The sequence below is a fragment of the Hemicordylus capensis genome, chromosome 4 (genome assembly GCF_027244095.1).
Source record: "Hemicordylus capensis ecotype Gifberg chromosome 4, rHemCap1.1.pri, whole genome shotgun sequence".
NCBI lineage: Eukaryota > Metazoa > Chordata > Lepidosauria > Squamata > Cordylidae > Hemicordylus > Hemicordylus capensis.
The window spans coordinates 107,192,135-107,216,149 of record NC_069660.1 but is presented as its reverse complement, the minus strand read 5'-3'; the positions used below and the strand labels follow the sequence as shown (position 1 = coordinate 107,216,149).

Sequence of the window (24,015 nt, the reverse complement as noted above, 5' to 3'; positions counted from 1 at the left end):
CTGCCATGGAAACCATGAGCTGCCAGGAAGGAAAAACATGCCCCATTTTCAAACCCGTCTAAAAATACAAACATTATGAAATCACAACGTTTATCTAAGTTATCTTACTTACCATTTTACTTGGTAAGTAAAATGCTATGCTACTTAGTAGATAATAACTTGTGGAATATACTGGAAAGTATGCAATTCATTTAACGGTAATAGATATTGCAGAGTATGAGGCAGAGTGGCAAGCCTCATTACCTTTGTGAGCTTCAACAAGCCTAGATTGCATTGTTCAAACATAGCATGATAAGTTTCGATAGTAGCAACCCTCTACTAATCTCACCTAGAGCCAGCTGATTATGAACATTTTCACATTTCTAATTCATGTACATGGAACACATTTTTCTGCAACTTTCTTTGTTGGTTGGACACTCCAAGTCTGTATGTTTTCAGCTGTGTCAAAAATCTCACACTTAAATAAAAGTATATTTTCTCCATCTGACAGAGGCCTGCTGCTTTTTTATAACATATTCCCATGTTCATTCTCTCTTCCTCTCTCTTGCCTCCCAGTCCCAGTCTCATTCCCATTGCTGCCTTATCATCCCCTCCCTCTTCCTTTCTCCTTCTGGAATTACTGTTCCCTCACTCACAAGGGGGAGGGAGGAGGGAGGGGGGAGGAGGGTGGCGACGACTCCCCAGGTGACAAGCTAACCTCTTCCCCTGGCTGTTCCTGAGGCTGACCTTTTTGGGGTTGCTCCAGTCACTCTGGAGTTTAAGAAGTGCTAGGAGCCCACCTCGTCCCCTGGGAGTCTGACATACTCCATGACCTCTTTCCAACTCTTTGTACCCACCAAAACCTGTCTCTCCTCCTCCCAACCCTGGGTGTGCTTTTAGTTGTGGGCCCTTGGAGTCTGCTGTGCCCCACATATTTTGCTGGGTGTCCTGGATCTCTGGCTTCCCCACCCACCTCACCAACCTTGTTTTGAGTATGAAGGAGGCAGTGGCTGGGGCAAATGTTGGGTTGGCATTTTTAATTCCAACCTATCCAGTGGGCACACCCATTCATCACCTCCTCCATCAATTTCCTGTGCTTCTCCTTCCAAGCTCGCACTGTCATAAAAAAGGGGAAGGACAGAAGGGCCACTTGTTCTTCCTTCTCTCCTCTGCTCCAGAAGTCGAAGAGATAATGGGGAGAAGCCGCTCTGCCCATCCCTCACTCACTCCTTTCCTCCCTCTTATCGTTATGGCATGTGCAGACTTGGAAAAAGGAGAAAATATTCCAGGGGCTCTCTTGGGGTAGTGATCCTGCGGCCTTCGCAGCCCTGTGGCACTGTGAAGGCTCTCTAAAGTGGTGGCCACGGCAGCCCCAGCAACCTACTGGCTTTCTTGGAAAAGAAAAGAGGCGGTGGAAATGCTGGGAATGTGGGCTCTCTTTGGTGCTCTGGCAGCCCAACAGCAATATGTATGCCCAACAGCAATACAGACTGCTGGACTAAATAAGGAAGTAGAAGAAGCAGCAGGAGGTAAGGAAGAAACAAATTGTGCAGCAACTTTGTTGCTGCAAACAAAATAAAAAATCAAAGTAAAACCTGAGAAAGGGAGTTATGAAGGAGGTGCAACAACAAACAAGCAGTACAGTGGCTTTGCCACCACATAATGTATACTGATGGGAGTTGGTATTTGAGCCAGGAGGTGTGGACCTAGGCCCTAGATCTTTTAAGTACCTAGCAATGCCTCTGCTTCTCACACTACTTGCTCCTCTTTCTCCTCTCTTGGAGATAAGTCTCCTCCTCATGGAACAATGGAAATGGCCTTCCTTTCAATTTCTGCCAGTTCCAGCCCCCTTCTCCTTCCTAACACTGCTTCTTAAACTTTGAAATTTATTCCATACATTTCCCCTTACTGTTCTACATCACCACCACCACCACCACCTGGCTGTCTCTTTACTTTCTAACCTGACAACTCTTGTCTTATATTCTCTTTCTCTGATAAAGCGTCCTCCTGGTTACTTCAGCATTTATGATAAGCTCTCTAACCCCATTGCTTGCCATTTTCTCTCCCTGACCTATTTCTCCTACTGTGGCTGTGGAATGTGTGAATACTCGAAGCAATAAGGTGATAATTGAAAAGGACAAGCAGGAATATTGAAGTGAGCGGCCTTGGCAAAGACAGGTGACTTTGCCAGGGCCGCTCACTTCATAACTTGTGCTCTAAGAATGGCTTTGTATTTATTTCTTCATTACAGTATTCCTCCTTGTCCTTTTCAATTATCACCTTATTGCTTTCAGTATTCACACATTCCATGTTCACCTCCCCACCTTGTTCTTTGCATGACCTGCTGCAGCCTACTTGTACTTTGGTTTTCTCCAAAATGGTTGGCTCCCCTTATCTCCTCTGTCATTTCTCACCACTTCCTAGGCTCTGCAGTATCATTTTCCAACTCCTTCCTTATCTTCTTCCGCTGTCCTGCCAAGTGTTTGCCCTACTCATCCCCCTAGCCCTGGCTTTTCTCCTCCAATAGATATCTGTGCTCATGCATTTGGGTTGCAGCAGAGCACCTTTGGAAGAAGTCAAAAGACATACCAGATTTATGCTCTCTTAAGAAAGAGGTGAGGTGCTGAGGCTTGTATACCATTTATCTGGCCAAGCAACATTACTACACCACCCTGATTTGCATGCATTTAACACTCCCCAGAGCCTCTTATGGTGTTTACATACTCAGTAGACAGTTTACATACTCTGCTTCTCTGCCTCCTCCTGCCTCCTCACATTCCACCCAGGACCTTTCCCCCTTCAAAAAGAACATGGAAAATTTCTTCTCCAATCTTTATACCTCCCCCAACCCTTTTCTCTACCCTTCCCACAATATCACTTTATGAGAAGACCATAAAGTCCTCCATTGACCTCATCTAACTCCTTCATGCCCCACTGACACTATTCTTTCCCAACTTGTTTCTTGGTACCATCTCCCCTACTATTATTCTCATCCTACATCATTAATCTCTCTCTCCCTTCTGGATCTTTTCCGACTATGTTCAAACTTCTCCTTGGAAGCATGTCTCTATATCACACGTTTGTATGTTACTTGGGCTCCCAGCCTCAGTCTGGCTTCTATTGTCTGCACCTGACTGAAATTGCTCTTGCTTTAAGTTACTTTCAAATCCATTAAAAATGTAATCATTCACCTGGTTGACCAAGCACATAACCTTCTTCAGAGGTTTTGTAAACAGAATGGTGTACTTGTGTACATTGTCCAAAGTAGGTCCAGGAGTTCCACCCCTTGGCACATCACTCACTTCCCCTCCTGTGCCACTCATGATTACTGCAAATGCCACATTGATGATGGTGGGCACTTTTGTGATCGGCAGCCTGGGGTGTGCTAATCATGGAAGCACTCACCATCTGATCACCTGCTGATCATGGAAGCACTCACCATCATAGTTATGGCATTCCCCTCCCACGCCATTCATGCTTATGACATTCATTTGAAGAGGAAGAATGAGCGAAGAGCCAGGGTCAGGACTTCCAGACCTGATTTGGATGGTGTACATGAGTATGCCATCCATTTTACAAAATGAAAAGGGCTCCAGCAGTTCCATTGGCCCTATCTGAGTTGGGGAAGGATTTAAAAAATGACGGCTATTTGTCTGAACAGATTGCCTGTGTCTTTAAAAGTTTGTGATCTCCCAACACCCTAAGAAAACTGGTATTGCATGAGCTATTTAGCTACAGCTGGAAGGTATATTACCCTTTTCACTTAAATTCAGCTTGCAGAACTGCTGCCAAGACTGAAGTAAAATATAGAAATATTAGGTGGCTCAAAATAACTATTAAAATTCTCACAAGTTATAAGGACATTCCCACATGTGTGATGACATGAGATAGAAATATACACAGGCATTTGTGCGATTTCTATTCCCAGAACAACCACTACTACCATTTTAAGAATGCATATACATCGGAGTTATATGCTGTTCCTCCTACAAATGATTATTATCCGCCCAACACAAAACTGCTTTCAAGCAGCATTGTGAGTTATATAAATCAAGCCATTAATTTTATAAGTACACCCATGGCTTGCTAAACAAACAGAAGGTTGTCCTTCATTTCTCCCTAATGACAATGAATCCTGCTAAGCTATGCCATAGCCTTTAGAAAAGCAGATTGGTGATGTTGCAAAGAAGGGAATGAACTCCAAATCAATAATTCAATGAATTCCTTCTTTTGGACCAGGGAACCAATTGTTGCCTCCTTTGGAAACCTTTTCCTTGAGTACTTACAGCAGAACTAATCTGGATTTGGAGCGAGAGGAAGAACATGGTGTCTTCCTGAATAGCTGGGATAGTATATGCTTGAGTGAAGTTTGGGGGTTTTTTAATTTAAAAAACTGGTGTATCAGAATAAGACAGAACTTCTGTGGGTCCAACACATGAATTGCGACACGCTCTGGATCTGGTTTTTTTGACTGGACAGGAGGATGGTGATTTGAAAGTATGGGCATATGTCATCTATGCCCTTGTCATGGTCAGATCACTTCCTTCTGAGGTTGAGTCTTAGCTGCTACACCTCTCTGCAAGGGTGGGGGACCTATAAAAATGGTCCACCACCGGAGACTGGCGGACTCAAATTGATAACTCCAATTGATTCCTGAGGAGCTCTGGTCTATTTTCCAACTGGTATGGCAGGCACTCCTGTCGAAGCTCTAGTTGCTCTCTGGAATGGAGAAGTGGCTTGGACAGTCGACACGATCACTTCCAAGTGCGCGCTCCCACAAAGCAGAGACCATGCATCATCTTGGTCTGTGCATACACCAGAGCTGAGGGCAATGAAGCAAGCTGGGAGATGGCTGGAATGTAAGTGGAGGAAAACCCGAGGCGAGTCTGAGTGACCACAGATTATAATTCATTATTGAGCTTACTTTGTGGCAGTGATGGAATGGAAGAAATGCTTTCCCCCCCACCCCTCATTGCCCAGCCTGGTTTGACTGCATGTGAGAACTACAGGGAGCTGTGTGATTCCTGGCGACAGCAAGCCCTCTTAAGTAGCCTGCTGCTTAACCTGGGTTTGGGGTGCAAGTGTGCCCCAAAACCAGGCTAAGTGGTCGTGTGTCTGCTGTAGCTGCTTGCAGCTGCAATGGGCATACTCAGGGTGGGCTCCCAGTAAAGCACCACACACTTGCACAGGGCATTATTGGGGCTCCAGGGGCAGGGTGGAGCACCGCACAGCAGCACTTCCCTGCACCTGACCCCCAGAGCTGCTGGGCAAGCCATGGGCAGCCCGCAGGAGAGCTGCCACTTTTCTGGGCGGGCGATCCACCTGCCCAGGGAAGAGTAAAAGATCGTCTGCCGGGAGGGTTTGGGAAACCCACTCTTCCCGCAGACCTCCTTTCAGCACTTCACACTGCTCATGTGAAGCAACTCAGTGAGGCTCTTTTCACAATTAGTGAGAAGAGCCTGGGAATGGTGAGCGGGGAGATCGGGCTTAGCCCACTCTCCCCACACACAAGCAGACAGTCTGCTCTGGGCAGCTGCAGCAGCCGCCTTCACAACTGCCAGCTCCGTCACGCAGCCGGTGGGGGCTGGGGATTTGGGGGGCTGTGTGGCCCCCAGAAGCTCCAGCATGCCCTGTGCAAGTGCGCAGGGCATGCTGGAGAAATCCCTGAGCTGGGAGGTAGCTTTTCAGCCTCCCAGTCAGGAGTCTCCTCGTGAGTAGCCATGGCACAAAGCTGCACCGCAGCACCTCATGAGGAAAAAAAATTGGTTTGTGGGGCACTTGCTCCGCAAATCTGGTTTAAGGGGAGGTTTGGTGAGTTCACCACCTGGAGGCTGCTGGGCTCACCTGCGAGCCCAGTGGTTCTCATGGTCAGGTGAAATTGGGCTAGTTTCCCCCAGCCCAATTTCACCTGATCGTGGGAATAGCCTCATTGCCTTCTAAGGGCAGACATACACATCCCTAAACAAAGATGATCAAATAGCTATTTGCCCGAGGTGACAATGCTCTTTGTACATTCCAGTTTCTCCTAAGGTTTTGCTACTCACAAAAAGCAGGGCTGGCCTTAGGATAAATAGTTCCTTGTACTATAGTAATATAGTAATTCTAATATCTAATATAACCTTCTAATACCGTATTATGCCTATAGTAATAGCGAGGTGCTTCACATGACATGTGTGAAGTGCCTAAGTGGGTTCTGCGGGGAGGTTCTGCGCCTGCTCTCCCCGCAGACGAGTAGCTGCTCATAGCTGGGCGGCCGAATTGGCCACCCACATGGCTGCCGGCTCCATCATCATCATGGAGCTGGCAGGGGCTGCAGCGATTGGGGACTGCACAACCCCCAAAAGTTCCAGGATGCCTCACCGAAGCGCATGGGGCATCTTGGAGCAACCCCTTGAGCCTGGGGCATCTTGCAGCTTCCCGACCAGGGTTCTACTCATGTGTCGCCAGGCACCATGGCAACACATGGGCAAAAAAATGAGGTTAATGGAGCATTCGCTCCGTTCGCCTCATTTAAGGGAAGGTTGGTTTCAGCGGGCTAGCCACCTTGGGAACACAGGGCTCGCCTGCGAACCTGGTGGTTCCCATGACCACTGGAAGGCGGGCTAAGCTCCCTTAGCCCACTTTCCAGTGACTGTGGGAATAGCTTCAGTGCCTTCTGTGACCTTCTCCACTGGTTAGTTTATCAGTGCTGCCAAGTTGTGTTGCTTGTGCTGGACTGCAAAAGCTAGTAGTATAGTAGGCCCTACTTTTCCCAGGATTTCTCAGCACTGCCCATCAAGGATTGCCCTGAGCTCTCTCAGCAATTTGCTGCCAATTCTCTTAGTTCTAGGATCCAGCTAAGCTTTAAACAAAAAAGCTGTTTCTATGCCTTTTCCTAATCAGGATTGTTCCTTTCTCCCAGAGAGAGCAAGCAATTATCTTCCAGCAAGCAGTAACTCATCATTATAGCATCTTTATAGACCCAAGGCAATTATTATTTTTCTTTGAATTACATAGCTTTTTTGAGTAGAGGGCAGGAGGTATGGAGGGACAATACTACTAGCATGGAAATAGAGCAGGGCTTTTAGAGATGTTTAGTAACATTTGCCATTATTATTTGCTGCTAAATATTGCTTGGCACAATGGTGTATTCAAATATATAATGGGCTCATCTCCATCTCTCCACTGTTCATGGATGATGCCTCATTTATGTCATATTAAGGTTTGTTTATTAAGTAATTTTCCATACTGATTCATTGGTTTTGCAAGTTCACTATTTTTTTGGACCCGTTATATTTGCTTTGGTTATAGTTATGTTGCTATTGGTCTACATTTTATCACTTATTTATTGTGACTAGTGCTTCAATAAACTGCTATCCATCCATTTCAGTTAATGATTTTTGTGTTTATGTACATTCATTTCTGGTTACAGGCTTTTACCCACTGGGTAAATTAACCCGATTATCCGCTTATTCGGTGGTGTGCCAGTGCACAAATGGAAAAGGTTATCCCCATTCTTTCATGTGAAATGATAGCTCTGGTTTATAGAGGGGCTCCATGATGCTTTGGTTAGGGCCGGCTGCATTTTTACTATGTTTGAGTTACTAACAGAATTGGTATTGTAAACAATATTCCATACAACATTCAACTTACAGAGCTCATTTGGTTATTATAGGATGGTCTGATGCAGCAGTATCAAGTGGACAGGAATACATCAGGTTTTTACCAAATGTTTTAAATAAGAAACACTTCAGAAAAACTGGATCCAAATCAACTTTGTTTTAATTTATGACAAGTGCAAATTGACCTGAAATCTGTGGCATTCATGGAAACAGTTCATTAAGCTCACATATTGAAGCAATAAATTTAGACCTCAGAACTAGAAGTGCCCTATGCAAACACAAGATAAAACTTTCACTATTCATTATACATTCTGGTAATTTCAAAAATTCAAAGCAAATACAATGTTTAGGTTTTGAAAAAGTGCACTTCAATTTCAGAAACCAAAGTAAATTTAAGGTTTAATTTTAAAAACAAATGATTTTTTTCTTCATGTTTAAGTATTACAGAAGAGAGGGGGAAAGCAGATTTGAAGAAGCTGTCCAGGACCCTTTTTGTACCTGGAAGTCTTTTTTGGCATTAGATATTAAAATTCATTTTTAAAATTACTATGATTATTCAGCAGCATGTACAACAATGAAGAGGAAGAATAGGATGTACTGGCACAACAGTGTACCCTTTTAATAAGATCAACCTTTATGGATAAATGGACACAGTATTCCTGAGTGTGATTTGCAGTTATGAGAGCTACAGCTGGAAATAAAGGCAACTCTTTAAAATCAAAAGATCAAGATGCTGATGGGATGATGGTACTTGCTGCATTGATGGGGTGAGAAGGCCAAAAGGCAACCATTAAATGTCATTATCCTTCATTTTCAAGGAATGAAATCTAAGAAAAATGCATGAGAAGCTGAGTTTTTCAGTTTCTTGTCTTTACATTCCATATGCTTGAATCAATTGCAATTTCAAGTCTTGACCCTAGTTACGGATCGTATAATCAGGAACCTGTGATAAAAAGAAAATAAGTCAATTACTATCTTTCTTTGATTATCTCAGAGTGGATTTATTCAGTACACAAAGAGCATTGTACAGTTGGCCCTCATTATTTAATTATTTTAATTGTAAACTGCCCAGAGATGCAAGTTTTGGGCGGTACAGAAATGTAATCCATAAACAAATAAATAAAATTATCGACGAGGGTTATCTGCTACAACCATGGATAACGAAACCATGGATAACAAGACCTTGAGTGAATGGGAATTGTGGGGTTAGGTCCCTGGAGGGCAAAAATAAGAGCAAGAAAGCAACATACCATGCTCTCCAGGTCTCTAGCTCTCCAGCAATGCCCCCCAAAGCCCCCAATGTTCCATGAAAAAAATCATTTTTTTAAAGACAGAGCCACGAAATGACTGTTCAGCAAAGTGGTGGCCAGAAATGACCTCGGAGGTCCATTCTGGCCACATAGGAACCACGGGTAGGCAAATTTTAAGTTTTTTTTAGTCTGTGGATAATGAGGCCAGGTGCACATGGCCCGACCATGGATACACGGATCTGCGGGTGCCAGGACTGTGGATAAAGGCCACCTGTATGCCAGTTCAGAGCTTCGAACTCCTAACTGCCTTCGTAAGTTATGTTAGGAAAACAGTAATAAGGTAGAATAATGAGGAAGCCAGCAGCCAAGAAGTACTATAGGTTTTTAAAGTAAATTTGGCTGTTTTGCAAGAAAGAATATCTGTCATTGAATTTATTTATTTATTTTTTATTTATTTATCAAATTTGTATACTGCCCCAAACTTTCATCTCTGGGCAGTTTACAATAACATAAAACCAGTTAAAAACATATACAAAAACTTAAAAACACTTTAACAATTTAAAAATAACCAGAGATTAAAACCCAAAAATATTAGGAAGCTGAGAAAGCTAGGAACTGGGGAATCACACCTGAGCATGCTGGGAGAAGGGGGACGGACTTCAGCTACTTGAAAAACACCTGAGATTTCCTGTCTATCGGGAGCAAGGCGTGGAAGTTAACCTTTGTGAGCCGTGACCTCCTACTTCGAGGGAGAAGATGGGTTTTCAGGTGGGTTTTTTTTTTTTAATTGCCAGAGATGAGGAGGATCGTATCTCAGCAGAGAGCACATCCCACAATCTCAGGGCAGCGACCGAGGAGGCCCGTCTCTGTGTAGTTATCAAACGGGTTGGCGGTAACTGGAGATGGACCTCCTCAGATGACCTCAATGGGCGGTGGGGCTTGTAATGAAGAAAACGCTCTCTTAAATACCCAGGGCCTAAGCTGTTTAGGGCTTTGTAAGTTATAACTAGCACTTTGTATTTGTCCGGAAACCTATTGGCAGCAGCCAGTGTAACTCCATCAGTAAAGGAGTAACATGGTCTCTCCGAGATGACCCAGAGACCAACCTGGCTGCCGCGTTCTGAACCAACTGAAGTTTCTGGACTACGTACAGAGGCAGCCCCACATAGAGCACATTACAAAAATCAAGTCTGGAGGCTACCAACAATGACCACTGTTTTGAGGTCGTTGATCTTGAGAAACGGACGCAGCTGGTGTATCAGCCAGAGCCGATAGAAAGCACCCCTGGCCACCGCCTCAACCTGAGAAACTAGGGAGAGGTGTGGATCCAGAAGTACTCACAGACTGCGAACCTGTTCCTTTTGGGGAAATGTGACCCCATCTAGAACAGGCAGATCAAAATCATCTCTAGAGTTCTGACCCTGCACAATAAGTACCTCCGTCTTATCTGGATTCAGCTTCAGTTTATTCTCCCTCATCCAGCCCATTACTGCTTCCAGGCAGGCATTTAGGGAGGATATGCCAGCTCCTGAAGAAGCTGACATGGAGAAGGAGATCTGGGTGTCATCAGCGTACTGGTAACACCCAGCTCCAAATCCCCTGGTGATCTCTCCCAGCGGTTTCATGTAGATGTTAAAAAGAATTGGAGAAAGTACAGAGCCTTGAGGGACACCATACTTAAGCTCAGATTTCTAAGAGCAACAGTCTCCAATCAACACCATCTGGAATCTATCCGAGAGGTAGGAGCGGAACCACTGTAAAACAGTGCCTCCCACCCCCAACACCCTCAGACATTCCAGAAGGATACTATGGTTGATAGTATCGAAAGCCGCTGAGAGATCCAAAAGGACAAACAGAGTCACACTCCCTCTGTCAATTTCCAATTGGAGATCATCCATCAAGCCGAACAAGGCCGTCTCCACGCCATAGCCCGCCCAAAAACCAGTTTGAAATGGGTCTAGATAATCAGTTTCCTTCAAGACCGCCTGGAGCTGAGAGGCCACCACCCTCTCAATTACCTTGCCCAGCCATGGAAGGTTGGAAACAGGCCGATAATTGCTCAACTCTGAGGGATCTAATGCAGGCTTCTTTAGAAGAGGTCTAATGATTGCCTCCTTTAGACAAGGGGGCATCCTGCCCTCCCTCAAAGAAGCATTTCCACCAGACTGTCTACAACAACCTCCCTACTAGATAGAATAAGCCATGTTGGACAAGGGTCAAGAGAGCAAGTGGTAGGCCTCACTGCTCCAAGCAGCTTGTCCACATCCTCAGGAGTCACAGACTAAAACCGATCCAGTCGAATCACATAAGAGGAGTTGTTGGGCACCTCCAGCTCAGATATCAAATTAATTGTGGAGTCTCCATCTAGGTCAGCCCGAATCAGAGAGATTTTATCTGCGAAAAACTCTTTAAACACATCACAGCAGGTAACTGATGACTCCGAATTCTGGTTCAAGGGAGGGGGGGCAGATACTAGTCCCCTCACAACCCTGGACAACTACGCTGGACGTGAACTCGCAGAGGCAATACGTGCAAAAATGAACTGCCTCTTTGCCGCACGTATTGCCTGAGCATAGATCTTTAGATGTGCTCCATGTCGCAATCTGTCAGATTCAAGTCAAGTCTTTCTCCACCTGCACTTCAGTTGCCTACCTTGCCGCTTCAGCCCCCGTAGGTCTTCTGTATACCAAGGGGCCAAATTTGAAGCGGGTCGGAGGGGACGCTTGGGAGCAATCGTTACTACTGCCCTAGTGAGCAAGTTGTTCCAGTTCTCAACCAGGGCATCAAAAGGATCACCGGCAAAGCCAATGTTCTATATTGTTATGCAAGTGTTTAAGGAAGTACTTAGTAGTAGTATTATTTAAAGTATTTATACCCTGCCCCTTCAGTGCAAAACTGCTCGGGGCGGTTTACAACAATAAGGTAGACAGAGGGGAAGTAGTAAAAAAAATTTTTAAGGTCAGATTACCTGAAAATTATAAAAAACTAAAGAAGCTAAAGAACCTACCGTATATAACAAAATAATAATATTATTAAAAAGCCTCCTTAAAAAGGTGTGTTTTAAGATGTTTTTTAAAGACACTGAGGGAGGGAGCATGGCGAAGCTCTTCAGGGAGGGCATTCCAAAGCCGAAGGACCACAACCGAAAAGGCCCTGTCTCCTAGCCCCTGCCAACCAGATCTCTGTTAGTGGCGGGGTCATGAGCAGGGCCTGAGATGATGATCGGAGGGCCCTGGCAGAGTCATATGGGTGAATGTGGTCCAACTGGTACCCCAGCCCCAAGCCTTGTAGGGCTTTAAAGGTACCACTATGATTCATAACAGTTCTTTTAACAACTCTAATCTCCACCTCTAAAGCTCCAAAAAGCCTCCCCACCTCAGAATTTCTCAACAGAAAAGCTAAGCAATGAAAATGTTTTGGTTGATGGATTCAGATATAGCTAAATGAAGCATACCCGACTCTGTACTTTATTCCAGCCCAGTGGTGGAGCAGGATTAAAGTGGCTTTGGAATCACCATCACCAGGTGAAGTCTTTAAGCTGTAGTTGAACCAGAGAGGAAATAATGGAAAGAGGACATTAGGCAGGGCAATTGACTGGGCTTGAAGGGGGCTGAATGGTGATGCTGAGCATGCCAGGACAGGAAATGCAGAATTAATAAAAGAAGGGGAATGTTTATTAATGTGGCACATCCATGTAAGTCAAACCAGTGTGCTGGTGCATAGTCCTGTGTACACATGGACTATGGGGAATGTGTACACACACTGTCATTATGTGGATACCATTGAAAACCACTGTTCAGAGAAGCCTGAAGCCATTCCTCTCAGCAATAATGGGGCGGGGGGGGAGATAGTGCAGGGATAAGCATAATACACATATGAAAGTATTTGGCTATTTGATGGTTGTTTCTCACAAAATAATAAATTGGGTGGGTAGAAAGTTAAAGAGTGTTCAATGCGTGGTTTCTGTTTATATTCCAAAAAGACAACACACACTGGAAATCCTACATGGCAAGCCAGATTGGGAAAGCACATATTGGGAATTATTGGAGGCCATTGGTTGGTGGTGAGAAATGGGAAGGGTTGGAGAGAGAGAGAGAGAGAGAGAGAGAGACTTTATCCTACAGAGCAGCTTTTAGGCTTTATGGCAGGGCTGCACAACGTCAACCCTCTAGCTAAGTTTGGCCCTTTTTGGACTACAAATCCCATCATCCATGGCAACAGTGGCCCATAGTCAGGTATTATGGAAGTTGTAGTTCAACATCTGCAGGGTCAAAGTTGTGCAGCCCTGCTCTATGGCCTCCCAGGAGACTTCCACACATTCTGGAGCCATTTTGGAATACAGAACAGATCCTCCTGTGTTCTTTGCACATTTCCATAGGCTTAGAATTTGCACCCGAAATACACAGCTGGATGTAGGAAGGGAAATATTTTGGCACGGATCTAGTGCCAAACACTTGCACTAAAAACTAAACCAAAAGCAAGAAACATAACCCTTATATCACAGAGCAATTGTGTTTTGTCATATTATCTGATAAACTGAACTTCTCCAAGGGCTTCAGTATTCAAAAGTACTACCAATTTCTGAAGCAACAGTCAAGGCAGAAGCCAGGTGAAGTTTTCTGTCCTGGAGCCTTGAAAATTATGAAGTGACTTACTGCTGCCTTCAAAGCTTGGTCAAGGTCCTCTAGTAAGTCTTCCAAGTCTTCTAAACCAACAGACACGCGAATCAACGTGTCAGAGATTCCCAGGGCTTCTCTATCTGCCTTTGGAACTGAAGCGTGAGTCATGATGGCACTGAATAAGAACAAACAGTACAATAAAGTCATGGACCAATCACTACCAGTGATACAAACATTTTAAAAGCCTTACAGATAGCGAGGCAATGCCACATACTGCATTATGAGTCCATTGATCTGGCTCTGCAAAATGCCAATGGAGTCTCTTAGAGAGAGAAGGTTGAGCCTGGTCAATATAGTCTGTCACTGTGGGTCATGCTAGGTTATTGCTCGAAATCCACATCACATGCTCTAGGGGCTGATGACAGCAATGATTTATGGAAGGCTCTGGGGTTGCTATTCCAGGAGAAGCAGTTCCCAGACAGCAGCAAATCCTCAGAGCCTCCACATTGGCACAGTGCCCACAGCAGCACACACAGAGATCCTGAACTGGCAAATAGCCACAGTGGACGTGTGAAGACTGGTGTGATAGAGTTCACTGCAAATTCTTCACACTGAGGCCAAGTTCACAACTGGAGTAACAGACCTGATACCAACTAAACATGCATCAGACAAACAATTTTAAGAGCACAACATGAACGTTCATGCATTTGTTAGTTTTGCTTAAATCTCCCCTACCACCCCCACCCCCACATTTTGTAACATATGTAATACTGCTCCATGGATTGGCAGGGAGAATTTCCTGGTGACATCATGGGGGACCAGACAGTTGGGCCAGTGCACAGCTAGTTTCTGCTTTAACTTGTAGAACCACTCCCCTGCTGCCCGCCCCCAAGGTTGACCCTGTTACAGGAACATTACATTTGATTAAGTGCAGTGAGGTCATTTTCAGAGTGGCCTCACTGCTGTAAAAACGTTGTATGTGTCTTCATCTTTACCAAGATCCTAACACTGGGCAACTTCCAGACTAAATTAATCATGACTACGTCTCACTGAAATTAATGAGACTTCAGTTAGTCATGACTAACATCATTTATTTCAGTGGCACTTAAGTCATGACTAGTCTGGATGTTGCCCATTGTGTGTGTTGGCACAAGAATATGTATTTTAGGTACAGTGATACTGACCCATTAAAGGAGGAAAAAAACAAACTCATTAAAACAGGGATATATTTACTTCAGTCTCTACCAGTCCTGTCAGGTATAACAGAATTAAAAGAAGTTTGTGTTCAGGACTTGGTCACATAATCCCATTTTCCAAATACAAAATTTTAAAATGAAAAGAAAAGGCATCCTAGCACAGAAAGGAAAAACCCTAAATTACTTTTCTTCCCAAACTTTAAAGAATTAGAGTAAAAATACACACCACATTGGAATGCCATGATTAAAAAACTTTGGGTGCAATTTTCATATAAAGACATCATGTGGAGGGGTGTCTTTTTGCCCATGGCAATTCTTTCTATTTAGATCACCACCCTAAAGCTGCTATTAGCTACAGAGAAGATGACTTGCAGGCAAAAAACTTGGATATGTAACATGCAAAAAAGATTATTTTTCAGTGCTCCTCCTGGATGTCTGGCTGATCTCTTTCCAAAGTGGGCAAATGCTAGTCACAGAACATCTACTAACACTATTATTTACATACCACTTTTCTACAAGAAGTTCTCAAAGTGGCTAACATTTTAAAAAAAAAAAGTTCCCTGGCCCCCAAAAGGGGTCAGAGGCTAAAATGAAATACAAAGATAGATACCAGCAACAGCCACTGGAGGGATGCTGTACTGGGATTGAACAAGGCCAGTTGCTCTCCCCTTGCTTAATATAAAGAGACTCATCACCTGGAAGGGTGCCTCTCCGCTTAGTTAGCAGGGACTCTAATTTGAAAGTATGCATCCTTAAGTGAGAATAGTTTAGAATTAATGTTGTATTTATCTGCTGCCTCAAATCAGCTCTGTGCCTATGTTTAATACACTCCGTTACAAAGCCGTTTGCTATTGCTAGTGGGTGCAGCTGAGTTTCCTGAATCAAGTATGCCCTCCTCTGTACACACTTTAAACAGCAGCTTTTTGAAACAGAGAATGAAATGAATATGTTCAGTCTGTCTCAGTTTAGTAGACATTTTCTAATGTATGTACATCCTTCATTGCATTAGTTGTGGCTTAATCCCTGGACTTAAACAATTCAAAACACGAGCCCTGTTGAATCAGACCAAAGGTCTATTTAGTTCAGATGCCCCTGGGAAGCTCAAGAGTAGAACCTTAAGACATTAGCCCTCTGCATACTGCCTCTGAACATGGAGTTTCTATATAGCCTTGATGACCAATAATAGGCCTATCCTTTGTGACTGAGACTAATCTCCTTTTAAATCATGCAAGCTAGTGACCATTACCACATTTGTGACAGTGAATATCATAAATTAGTTGAAAGAGTGCTGCATGACACACGGTTTCTGGGACTCTTGTAGAATACTGGAAACCACATCTAAAATTCAGTGGCTAATACATAGCAGATGTTTATTATTTATTTATTTATTTGATTTCTATACCACCATTCCAAAAATGGCTCCGGGCAGTTTACACAGAGAAATAAATAAATAAAATGGATCCCCGTCCCCAAAGGGCTCACAATCTAAAAAGAAACATAAGACAGACACCAGCAACAGTCACTGGAGGTACTGTGCTGGGGGTGGATAGGGCCAGTTACTCTCCCCCTGCTAAATAAAAGAGAACCACCATGTTAAAAGGTGCCTCTTGGCCAAGTTAGCAGATGTTAACTTCCTTCTGAACATGCCTCTGTGTGATAAAGTTGCCTTGCAGAACTTTAGCCACATTAAAAACCAAACAACCTAGAGCTAATCTTATGGCATAATTAGGACCTTTTATCTGCAAGAATAGATAAATTTTGTTTCTTCTCTTAGGAGGAGATAAATTATTGCGGGGAGGGATAAATTATTTACGCTGTAGAGGAACAATCAAAACCACCAAATTAGATTATGAGCTTACTGGGTAGGTCCCACCTTTTTAATGCCTTTTTAAAAAGGCACAATACATATTGGCAAACAGTGAAATACAAGTGCTTTAGAACTGCTTGTGCTGCTGACAGCAACTATAAAACCTGCCTGCACTCTTCCACGAATACTTATACTGGTACGATCATACTTCTGTGACATTATTTATATGATTTCCAACGTGAATAGCATAGCAGAAGGGTGATGTTGCCAGTGTGTTTGTGCAAGAGCGCTGCCAGGTTTTTGAGGTTCTTGCAGGAGGTGTGGGTAGCTCAGAACTGCCTCTGTTTCACTGTGCAACACTGAGGTCATTATTATTACTATTGCAGGATGTTAACCTCATCAAACCAAAAACATCCACTTGGTCAGGACTGACTCAAGAATACTGGCAATACCAAACACAGAGATGATGCTTGGAAACCCATGAGGGCAAGAAATCTGTGTCCATCTCTAGAAGGCTATCCTACATGCCATAACATTAAGGCCCAATTCAGATGTCTACGGTTAAGGAAACTGCACTCTTGGTATTGGTTACCACGTGACCGGGAGGACAGTCACACGACCGGACGGGAAAGGCTGCTCAAACTCACCTTCCCCACCAGACGAGCACAAAAATGCTGCTGGGAGCGTGACCCATGCTCCCAGATGATCCTCATGGCGCTGCACAGCATGGAACTCTGGAGGCCAGGATGACGTGTCCTGGCCTCCAGATATCTCACAATGTACCGTACCATGAGCATGGTGCCTTAATGAGCGCGGTGCATTGACCTCCGTCAGATAAGTGCTCCAGGCTCCCGTCTCTGTGTCTCTTGACACTGTGTGCAGCCTGAGGAGACGCACAATCCTGGCAGCTGGGTTAAGGGAGTGCTTGCTCCCTTAACCTCAGCTTAAGAGCTGGGCTTGGGAGTGGGGTTAGACTGGGTGGTAGTGCCGGGATCCATGTGGATCCTGTTGCTCCACATGAGAAGCCTAACCCAGGCTGACCACCCCAGCCTGGCCTAGACTGCTTGTGAGAACAGCCTCAGTGTCTTTTTCTCCCTCAGGGACTAAACGAAAAAACAGAGAAGATGACTGGTAACTGGCATGGCATCATACTGTAGACAGAGAAGCACACAGCTATGCTCCAACAGCTGTATACCCATCCTTTCTTTACTGGTGTTTACATTTTGCCAGCTCAGAAAAGTGTTGTAGTGATCTTGTGTGCTCTATTACTTGACCCTGCTAACTGAGCAAGAAGACAGCTTTCAAAAGTGTTGATTCTCTTGTATAGCAGAGGGAGAACAACTGGCCCTATCCAACCGCAGCACAGCATTCCTCCAGTAGCTATTTTTGGTGTCTACCTTATGTTTGGGGTAATTCCAGGAGAGAGAAAGAGAGTGGGCCATAACTGGCCAGTAGGGGAAATGCGGTGCACTGCTACTGGGGAAAATGTATTTATGAAAGAGGAGCATCCATGTGGGTGAGTGGGAAAAGGTGGGTGACCACTTTATGAACACTTATTTGGAAGGCTGGTATTAAGAAATGTATGCTGTTCCCTTGCAAGAAAGGTCAAACATACATAACCAAGATTCAAAATACTATGATAAACATATGTTTATTGGTTGTTGTTTTGCAGTGTGCACTGATAAATACAGAAATTTCAAGAGACTTCACTTACGGATGTTCTGCCAGACTTTCGTATCCTCCCAGACTTTCAGCCAGTGTAAAAAGCTAAAGGCGGAATTCCCACCACCACCCCAAAAAAGTTACAGTTAGAACAAACATTCATTTAAAAAGTTGCAACTGTGTCAAATTAGTTGTGCCTAAATCTACCCAAGCCAATGCATTTAGCTGCAGCTCTGAATAAGATCCTACTTTAGGAGGATCTATTTTGACAGAGAAAATAAAGAAGCATACAGTGCAACCAAGTTATCTGATTTAACAAAAATGAAATACAGGAAGTGCTTGTTTTCAGCTTTGGGACACATTTTTGTCCATCTTGAATTACACATACCCACATCTTTGAGAACATTAATTCTCAAAGTGACAAGCTACATAGTCTCTCAGATGAGCTATTGAGATCTGAAACCAATTAAATAGTAAAGAACAGCCTGTAAAATTGGTTGGATCCACTTCTCTCCTGGCTGCCCCAGAACTTACTTCCTGCATGACAGGGAGATGTCTGGCAAAATGTGGCTTCTCCCAGATTGCTGAGCTGAGGGGTGGGGGGCAGGGGGACTGCACTTGACAGGATTGACCAGAACTATTGCCCTGCTAGAGGACAAGCTGCAATGCGGGGGTGGGGGGGAGAAAAGGCATATCTCCAGGAGGTTTCCCAGATAGCAGGTTTTACCACTGTTTTCTGCGAGTTCGAAAGTGCCCCCCAAAACCAATGCAAAACGTGGGGATTTTTACCTCGATATAAAATCAGGCTACACTATAATGCGCAATGAAAAACCCAGATTGTGTGTGAAGTGTTCCCTGATAGCTTACAAGGACTTCGTGGTAAATTTGGCCAATATGGGAACACACATCTCTATTCTGGAGGAGATGTGATCTAAAAGCTGGGTGTGAAAAAACTTCCATAAACTCCACTTGATAAACCCAAAGGGGTTCCAAGGAGGCTAGCACAAATCTTGAGCCAGTCAAATAGTTAAGTATAAGAGAAAGTGCTTGCATGGCCAACGGTTTGGGTTCATTTGGTAGAAATGGGATGTTCTAGTGCATAGAAAAACATTGTCTGCTCTGCTATTGCTATAGGAGATTTGTTAGGCAAGAGTTTATAAGCAAGATACAGCCAAGACAGCAAGGGAAAGTTTTTGGTATTTCCTTCTATTTTTGCAGGCCTACAACTACAACTTTGGGTACTTGGGATGACTTGGGATGACATACCTCTGCCTTCACAATCTGATAAGACAGACCAGGAACATCCATTTAAGGTTACCAACTATATGCCAAGTTCAGGACTGCAAGTGCACATAGACAGATATTCCCAGGGGCCTCCCTCTACTATGAACTTCTATGGAGACTTGCCAAAACCTGAGTTCCTAGAAATGGTGCAAGATAATGTTACTCCATTGGTTTTTAGTGTCCAGGAATAGAGCAAGGCCAAGATGGGAGTTTTATTTACCAACCTTCCAATTAAAACAACTGTTACCTTCCCACATCCTGTGACAGTGTGGGACAGACAATAAAACTCATACTTTCACTCATCTTTCTTTAGGCAAAGGTTTTATCAGCAATGGTTATTGTAGAAGACTCTCTGTATGTTTTGTGTTAATGTATCATCGTTTGCAGGAGCAGGTGCAAGTCTGCGTACAGCCAGTAGGCACACACACAAAAAGACAATTCATTGCTGACTGATACTTAAGATAATTGACGATCATATGGGCTGTACCTGTTTTTAAGAGAATGCTTTTCTGGTGATACATGTAGATGAAGCATTGACTTGACAGTGTCTTCTGAAGTCAACACATTTATTTCAGGCCTTTTAACACACCATACCAGTGTTACATCAGCAAAAGCTCCATTTATAATTGTGGAGGAAGACGGGAGAGCAATTGGCACAGAGTGGCACTACCAGTTCAGATTTGCTAGGCAGGTATCGGTTGCATGAATGAACTTCACATTAATTCTGGCCCACCCTCTTCCTTCCTTCTCATTAGTGCCACTTCTCATAACTATGTCAGTTATTTGCCTTTTAGCACTTCCCACAAGTAATTCAACTCCCTAATGTTCTGCAAAGAGGAAGTCATCTTCCCACTTCCTGTACCATTACTACTTTGCCTTGAAAAGAATACCAGCAGTTCTTTGCAATGTACATCCATATGTTTTACCTTTATGCTTTTGAGAAATTTAGAGGCATTTTCAAGGTTGCCTTTAATGTAAAAGGAAAGCATTCCTGGGCAGCCTGTGCATTGACGCTTCATCAGCTCATATTGTGGGTGTGAAGGCAATCCTGAAATGAGTCATGCATTATACAAATGACCTTATTTGTATTCTTGGTTAAAAGAAAACCACCAACACAACAGCAACAACCTCAAGCCTACTAAAATATAAAGTAGCTAAACAAAGATGCAAACAGAAAAGGCAGAACAGGCCATCATTAATGCCGCAACCAGTTCCAATATTAAAATTGAATGGTTTCTAACACAGAAATAAGAGGCGGTATGAATGTTGACTACAATTGGTACATTATTTTGTTACAGAATTTGGAGTGCTTTGCCTGGAATGGGTGTACATTAACCCATTAACATTAAATAAAGCAATGGAACTATGTAAATTCATGGGGAAAGATTGCAGCAGTGGAATGCCAAGAACAGACTGTGGGCAAGGTGGATAGAGAAGAAGTCACTCACAAATACCTGTTAATTCTGGCTTCACTCAGCCATTTGAGCCTCTGAAATTATTGAGCTGAGAGAGCCTGTTCAGTCATATGCAACTTGCCACAACCAACTAGTGGTGGCCTAGAACTGCCCAGCTAGAGCCAGGGTTGTTGTTTTTTTTAACACGGCAAGAATATTTCAGCAACTGCCAAGATCTGCAAATTCAACTTACCAGGGAAAATGACCTTCTCTACTCTAGGATCTGACTCTAGGTATCGGGCAACAGCCAGTGCATTGAGAAAATGTTGTTTCATGCGGACCGATAGTGTCTTTAAACCCCGATTGCAAAGGTAGCAGTCAAAAGGTGATGGAACTGCTCCAATGGCTGCAAAGAAACCACAGATAAGCCTCCACCAGATAGATGAAAAAGCTTTTAAACTGTAGAATATGGTTTAAACTTGGAATAGGCTGTTAAACCTATTATAGCTGGTTTCATTCATTAACTAGATATGTTCATTCATACTCACAATTTTGTAAGAATCTGAGCTTCTCATGGACCTTGTCATCATTTACCGAAACTAGTCCCATTACAACATCACTGTGACCTGAAAATACAAGGACGGACATGAAAGATTGTTGCTGGGGGGTTTTCAACTTGAGGAGAACACAGAGGCACTAATTTTGCCAATTGTTCTTTTCCCTGTTCTGCATTCCTCCAGTATAGTTTTAAGCTAAGGCGCCCGATTTCTCCTTTTGTCATCTTCTTTGAACTGTTTTCTTTGAAGTGAAAAGTGGTTTGTTAGAATATCATACCCACTCTAAGAGTGTTGGATCTTACAGTACCTCTTTCACCCAGAGACAAAAGTTTGGGCAGTATATAAATGTGATGAATAAATAAATAAATGTTTTGCTACCTGGTGCTTCTGTTTGCTGGTATTCACATGCTAGGGCTTGTTTATCCATACATTTATTGTTTACACACACACACACACACACACACACACACACACACGTTAAGAGAATTTAGACTTTCCCCTCAGGAAAACCGTATGATTTATTTACAATGGTCACACATTACAGACGTGGAGTTGGTCACAATTCTTAATGTTCTATTGTGGCTACAGAAATTTATTGTAGAGAAGTGACTAATTTTTGTAAAACATGAACACTTTGGGGAAATAATTCAATGTCATGTTAAAATATTAGAGGATTCAAAATAAAGCATCATTTTGAACAAGTTACTAGAAGTGACGATGAATTAATCCTTATTTTCATGCAATTGTACTCAAAGCAACATAAGTGAAATCTGGGGACTTCTTGCCTCTTCCTTCTCATTGCAGCCCTTTATGCCTTCCGAAATTCTGCTCTTGAGGGTTGGGGTCCCTACAAAATAATCTTCGATGGGACACATGAGTGGTTGAAGCAGGGGAGAGGAACTGGAAGAAATCAGTGGCCTGCCTTGTGTGAGCAGAAGTGCCTTTCTGGATTGCACAAGGCATGTGTGGGGGGAAAACAACCACCCTTGAATGTATTTGAAGGATTTGTTTCAATCTTGATCAGTATGACTGATCAAGACATTATTATCTTTGAACATTTTTAGGAATACATGTTTCCCTCCCACACAACCCAGATAGGGCCTGGCAAATCCCAGGTGTTAGGGAGTCATGGCAACTAGAAATTTAACTGTGGCGTGAAGTCTAAGATATTCATAGGTACAGTTATTTAATAAAATCTTTATTTGTCCCAGGCAGCCCTCTTTCTGTCCTATGGATGTTATTTCTAAAGGGAATAAGAAGCAGCCCATTTACCCTTCCCTTCTACAATGTTCATCACTAAGTCCAGTAACTTTGTCAAGTGTCCACTGTCTGGCTCCTAGATCCAAAGAAAATTTGTCAAGGCTTGCCCTAGGATATGAATGAAAAAACTGAATATCTTCAAAGGATGAAACTCCTCTCTCCACAAATGCACATGCAATGCAAATAAAATATTACCTTTGGGCTCTGTTGCCAGTTTAAAAAACAAACAAACAGAGGAAAAACCAGGAGTAAAACTAGTCAGAGCAATAACCATTGTGTACGTAGGAGTTGAGCATTTGGTGTGGTCACTGTGAAAACCAAAGAATAAGTGCTTTCCAACTGGTATGAAGAAAATAAAACTTGGAAGTAAAGGAATACTACCGGACATAAAAGGTATTTTGCAAAGCTTTCAAATAAGTATCAACACACCCTACACATTTTAGATAACATTCAGACACTTACCATTCATGTACTTAGTTGCTGAATACATACAAATGTCTGCTCCTAGAGACAAAGGCCGCTAAAAAACAGAACGGAACAGACATATTAGGCTTTTCGATCCAATTTCCTTTAATTTTCTGTTGAAAGAATCAATAGAAATGATAGCTTAGTGGAAGAGCATCTACTATACATACAGAAAGTCCCAGGTTCAATTCTTGGCATCTCCAGTTAGGGCTGGGAAAGATATGTCTGGTTGCTATCAGCCAGTGTAGACAATACTGGGCTAGATGAACCAATATCTGATGGATGGATCTGACTCAATATAAGCCAACTTCCTAGGTATAAATTTGATTCTGAGACATATTGAAACCAGAGTGTGACAGACATTTCTGTTGTGCAGAGGTTAAATCACTGGTGATGGTATCCTTGCTAAAGCATCAGTAAGTCCCATTTATAGTCTTCCAGCATTCATTCATGCCTGCTAATGAACTTGAGCAGTAGCAGCTCTTGCCTATAAGTTTTCCGGATGGGGGTGCGGAGGATGAGAAATGTAATACAGTACTGGCTTGGGAATGAACAAGTTGGAGAGGAGGATAGAATGAAAAAAGTAGAGGGTGAAACTGAAGGGTAGGGGAAAAATCACCATATGGTGGTTGAACTGGCCTTGAGATTGTCATAGAGAGATATGGGCTATTAAGCATAATGGACTGGTGCTGAAGTCTCTTCTTGCAGTATTTGATGAATACACAGATAGATATTAGAGTAGAACTAGATGTTACAAGAAACACAGTATGGCTACATTTCACATTTTTTCTCCCCTTTCCCCTAAATCTTCACTATGAATGTGGCACAAATTGCTTGATTCAGCCATTAGGGTTTGTCCCACTTGAAAGGGTGTGTGTGTGTGTGTGCCTTGTTGCCCTAGAAATACAGTAACTCTATAATGGTAACTCTTCTCTCTGCTT

At 43.3% G+C, this 24,015-nt stretch overlaps 1 protein-coding gene across 2 annotated transcripts in view; it reads right to left on the bottom strand.

Annotated features, from left to right (window-relative positions):
- Nucleotides 1-7,722: 7,722 nt before the first annotated feature.
- The window catches only part of CTH (cystathionine gamma-lyase), a 57,567-nt gene continuing 41,274 nt past the window's right edge, over nt 7,723-24,015 (bottom strand). For both annotated transcript variants that reach the window (XM_053245694.1, XM_053245693.1), the window contains exons 6-12: nt 23,072-23,129; nt 21,341-21,418; nt 21,046-21,198; nt 20,325-20,446; nt 18,167-18,219; nt 13,486-13,624; nt 7,723-8,523 (exon numbers count right to left, since the gene is read on the bottom strand). In XM_053245694.1, coding sequence (XP_053101669.1) covers nt 8,497-8,523; nt 13,486-13,624; nt 18,167-18,219; nt 20,325-20,446; nt 21,046-21,198; nt 21,341-21,418; nt 23,072-23,129 — 630 coding nt within the window. In that variant the 3' untranslated portion in view covers nt 7,723-8,496. The remainder of the gene's footprint in view (nt 8,524-13,485; nt 13,625-18,166; nt 18,220-20,324; nt 20,447-21,045; nt 21,199-21,340; nt 21,419-23,071; nt 23,130-24,015) is intronic.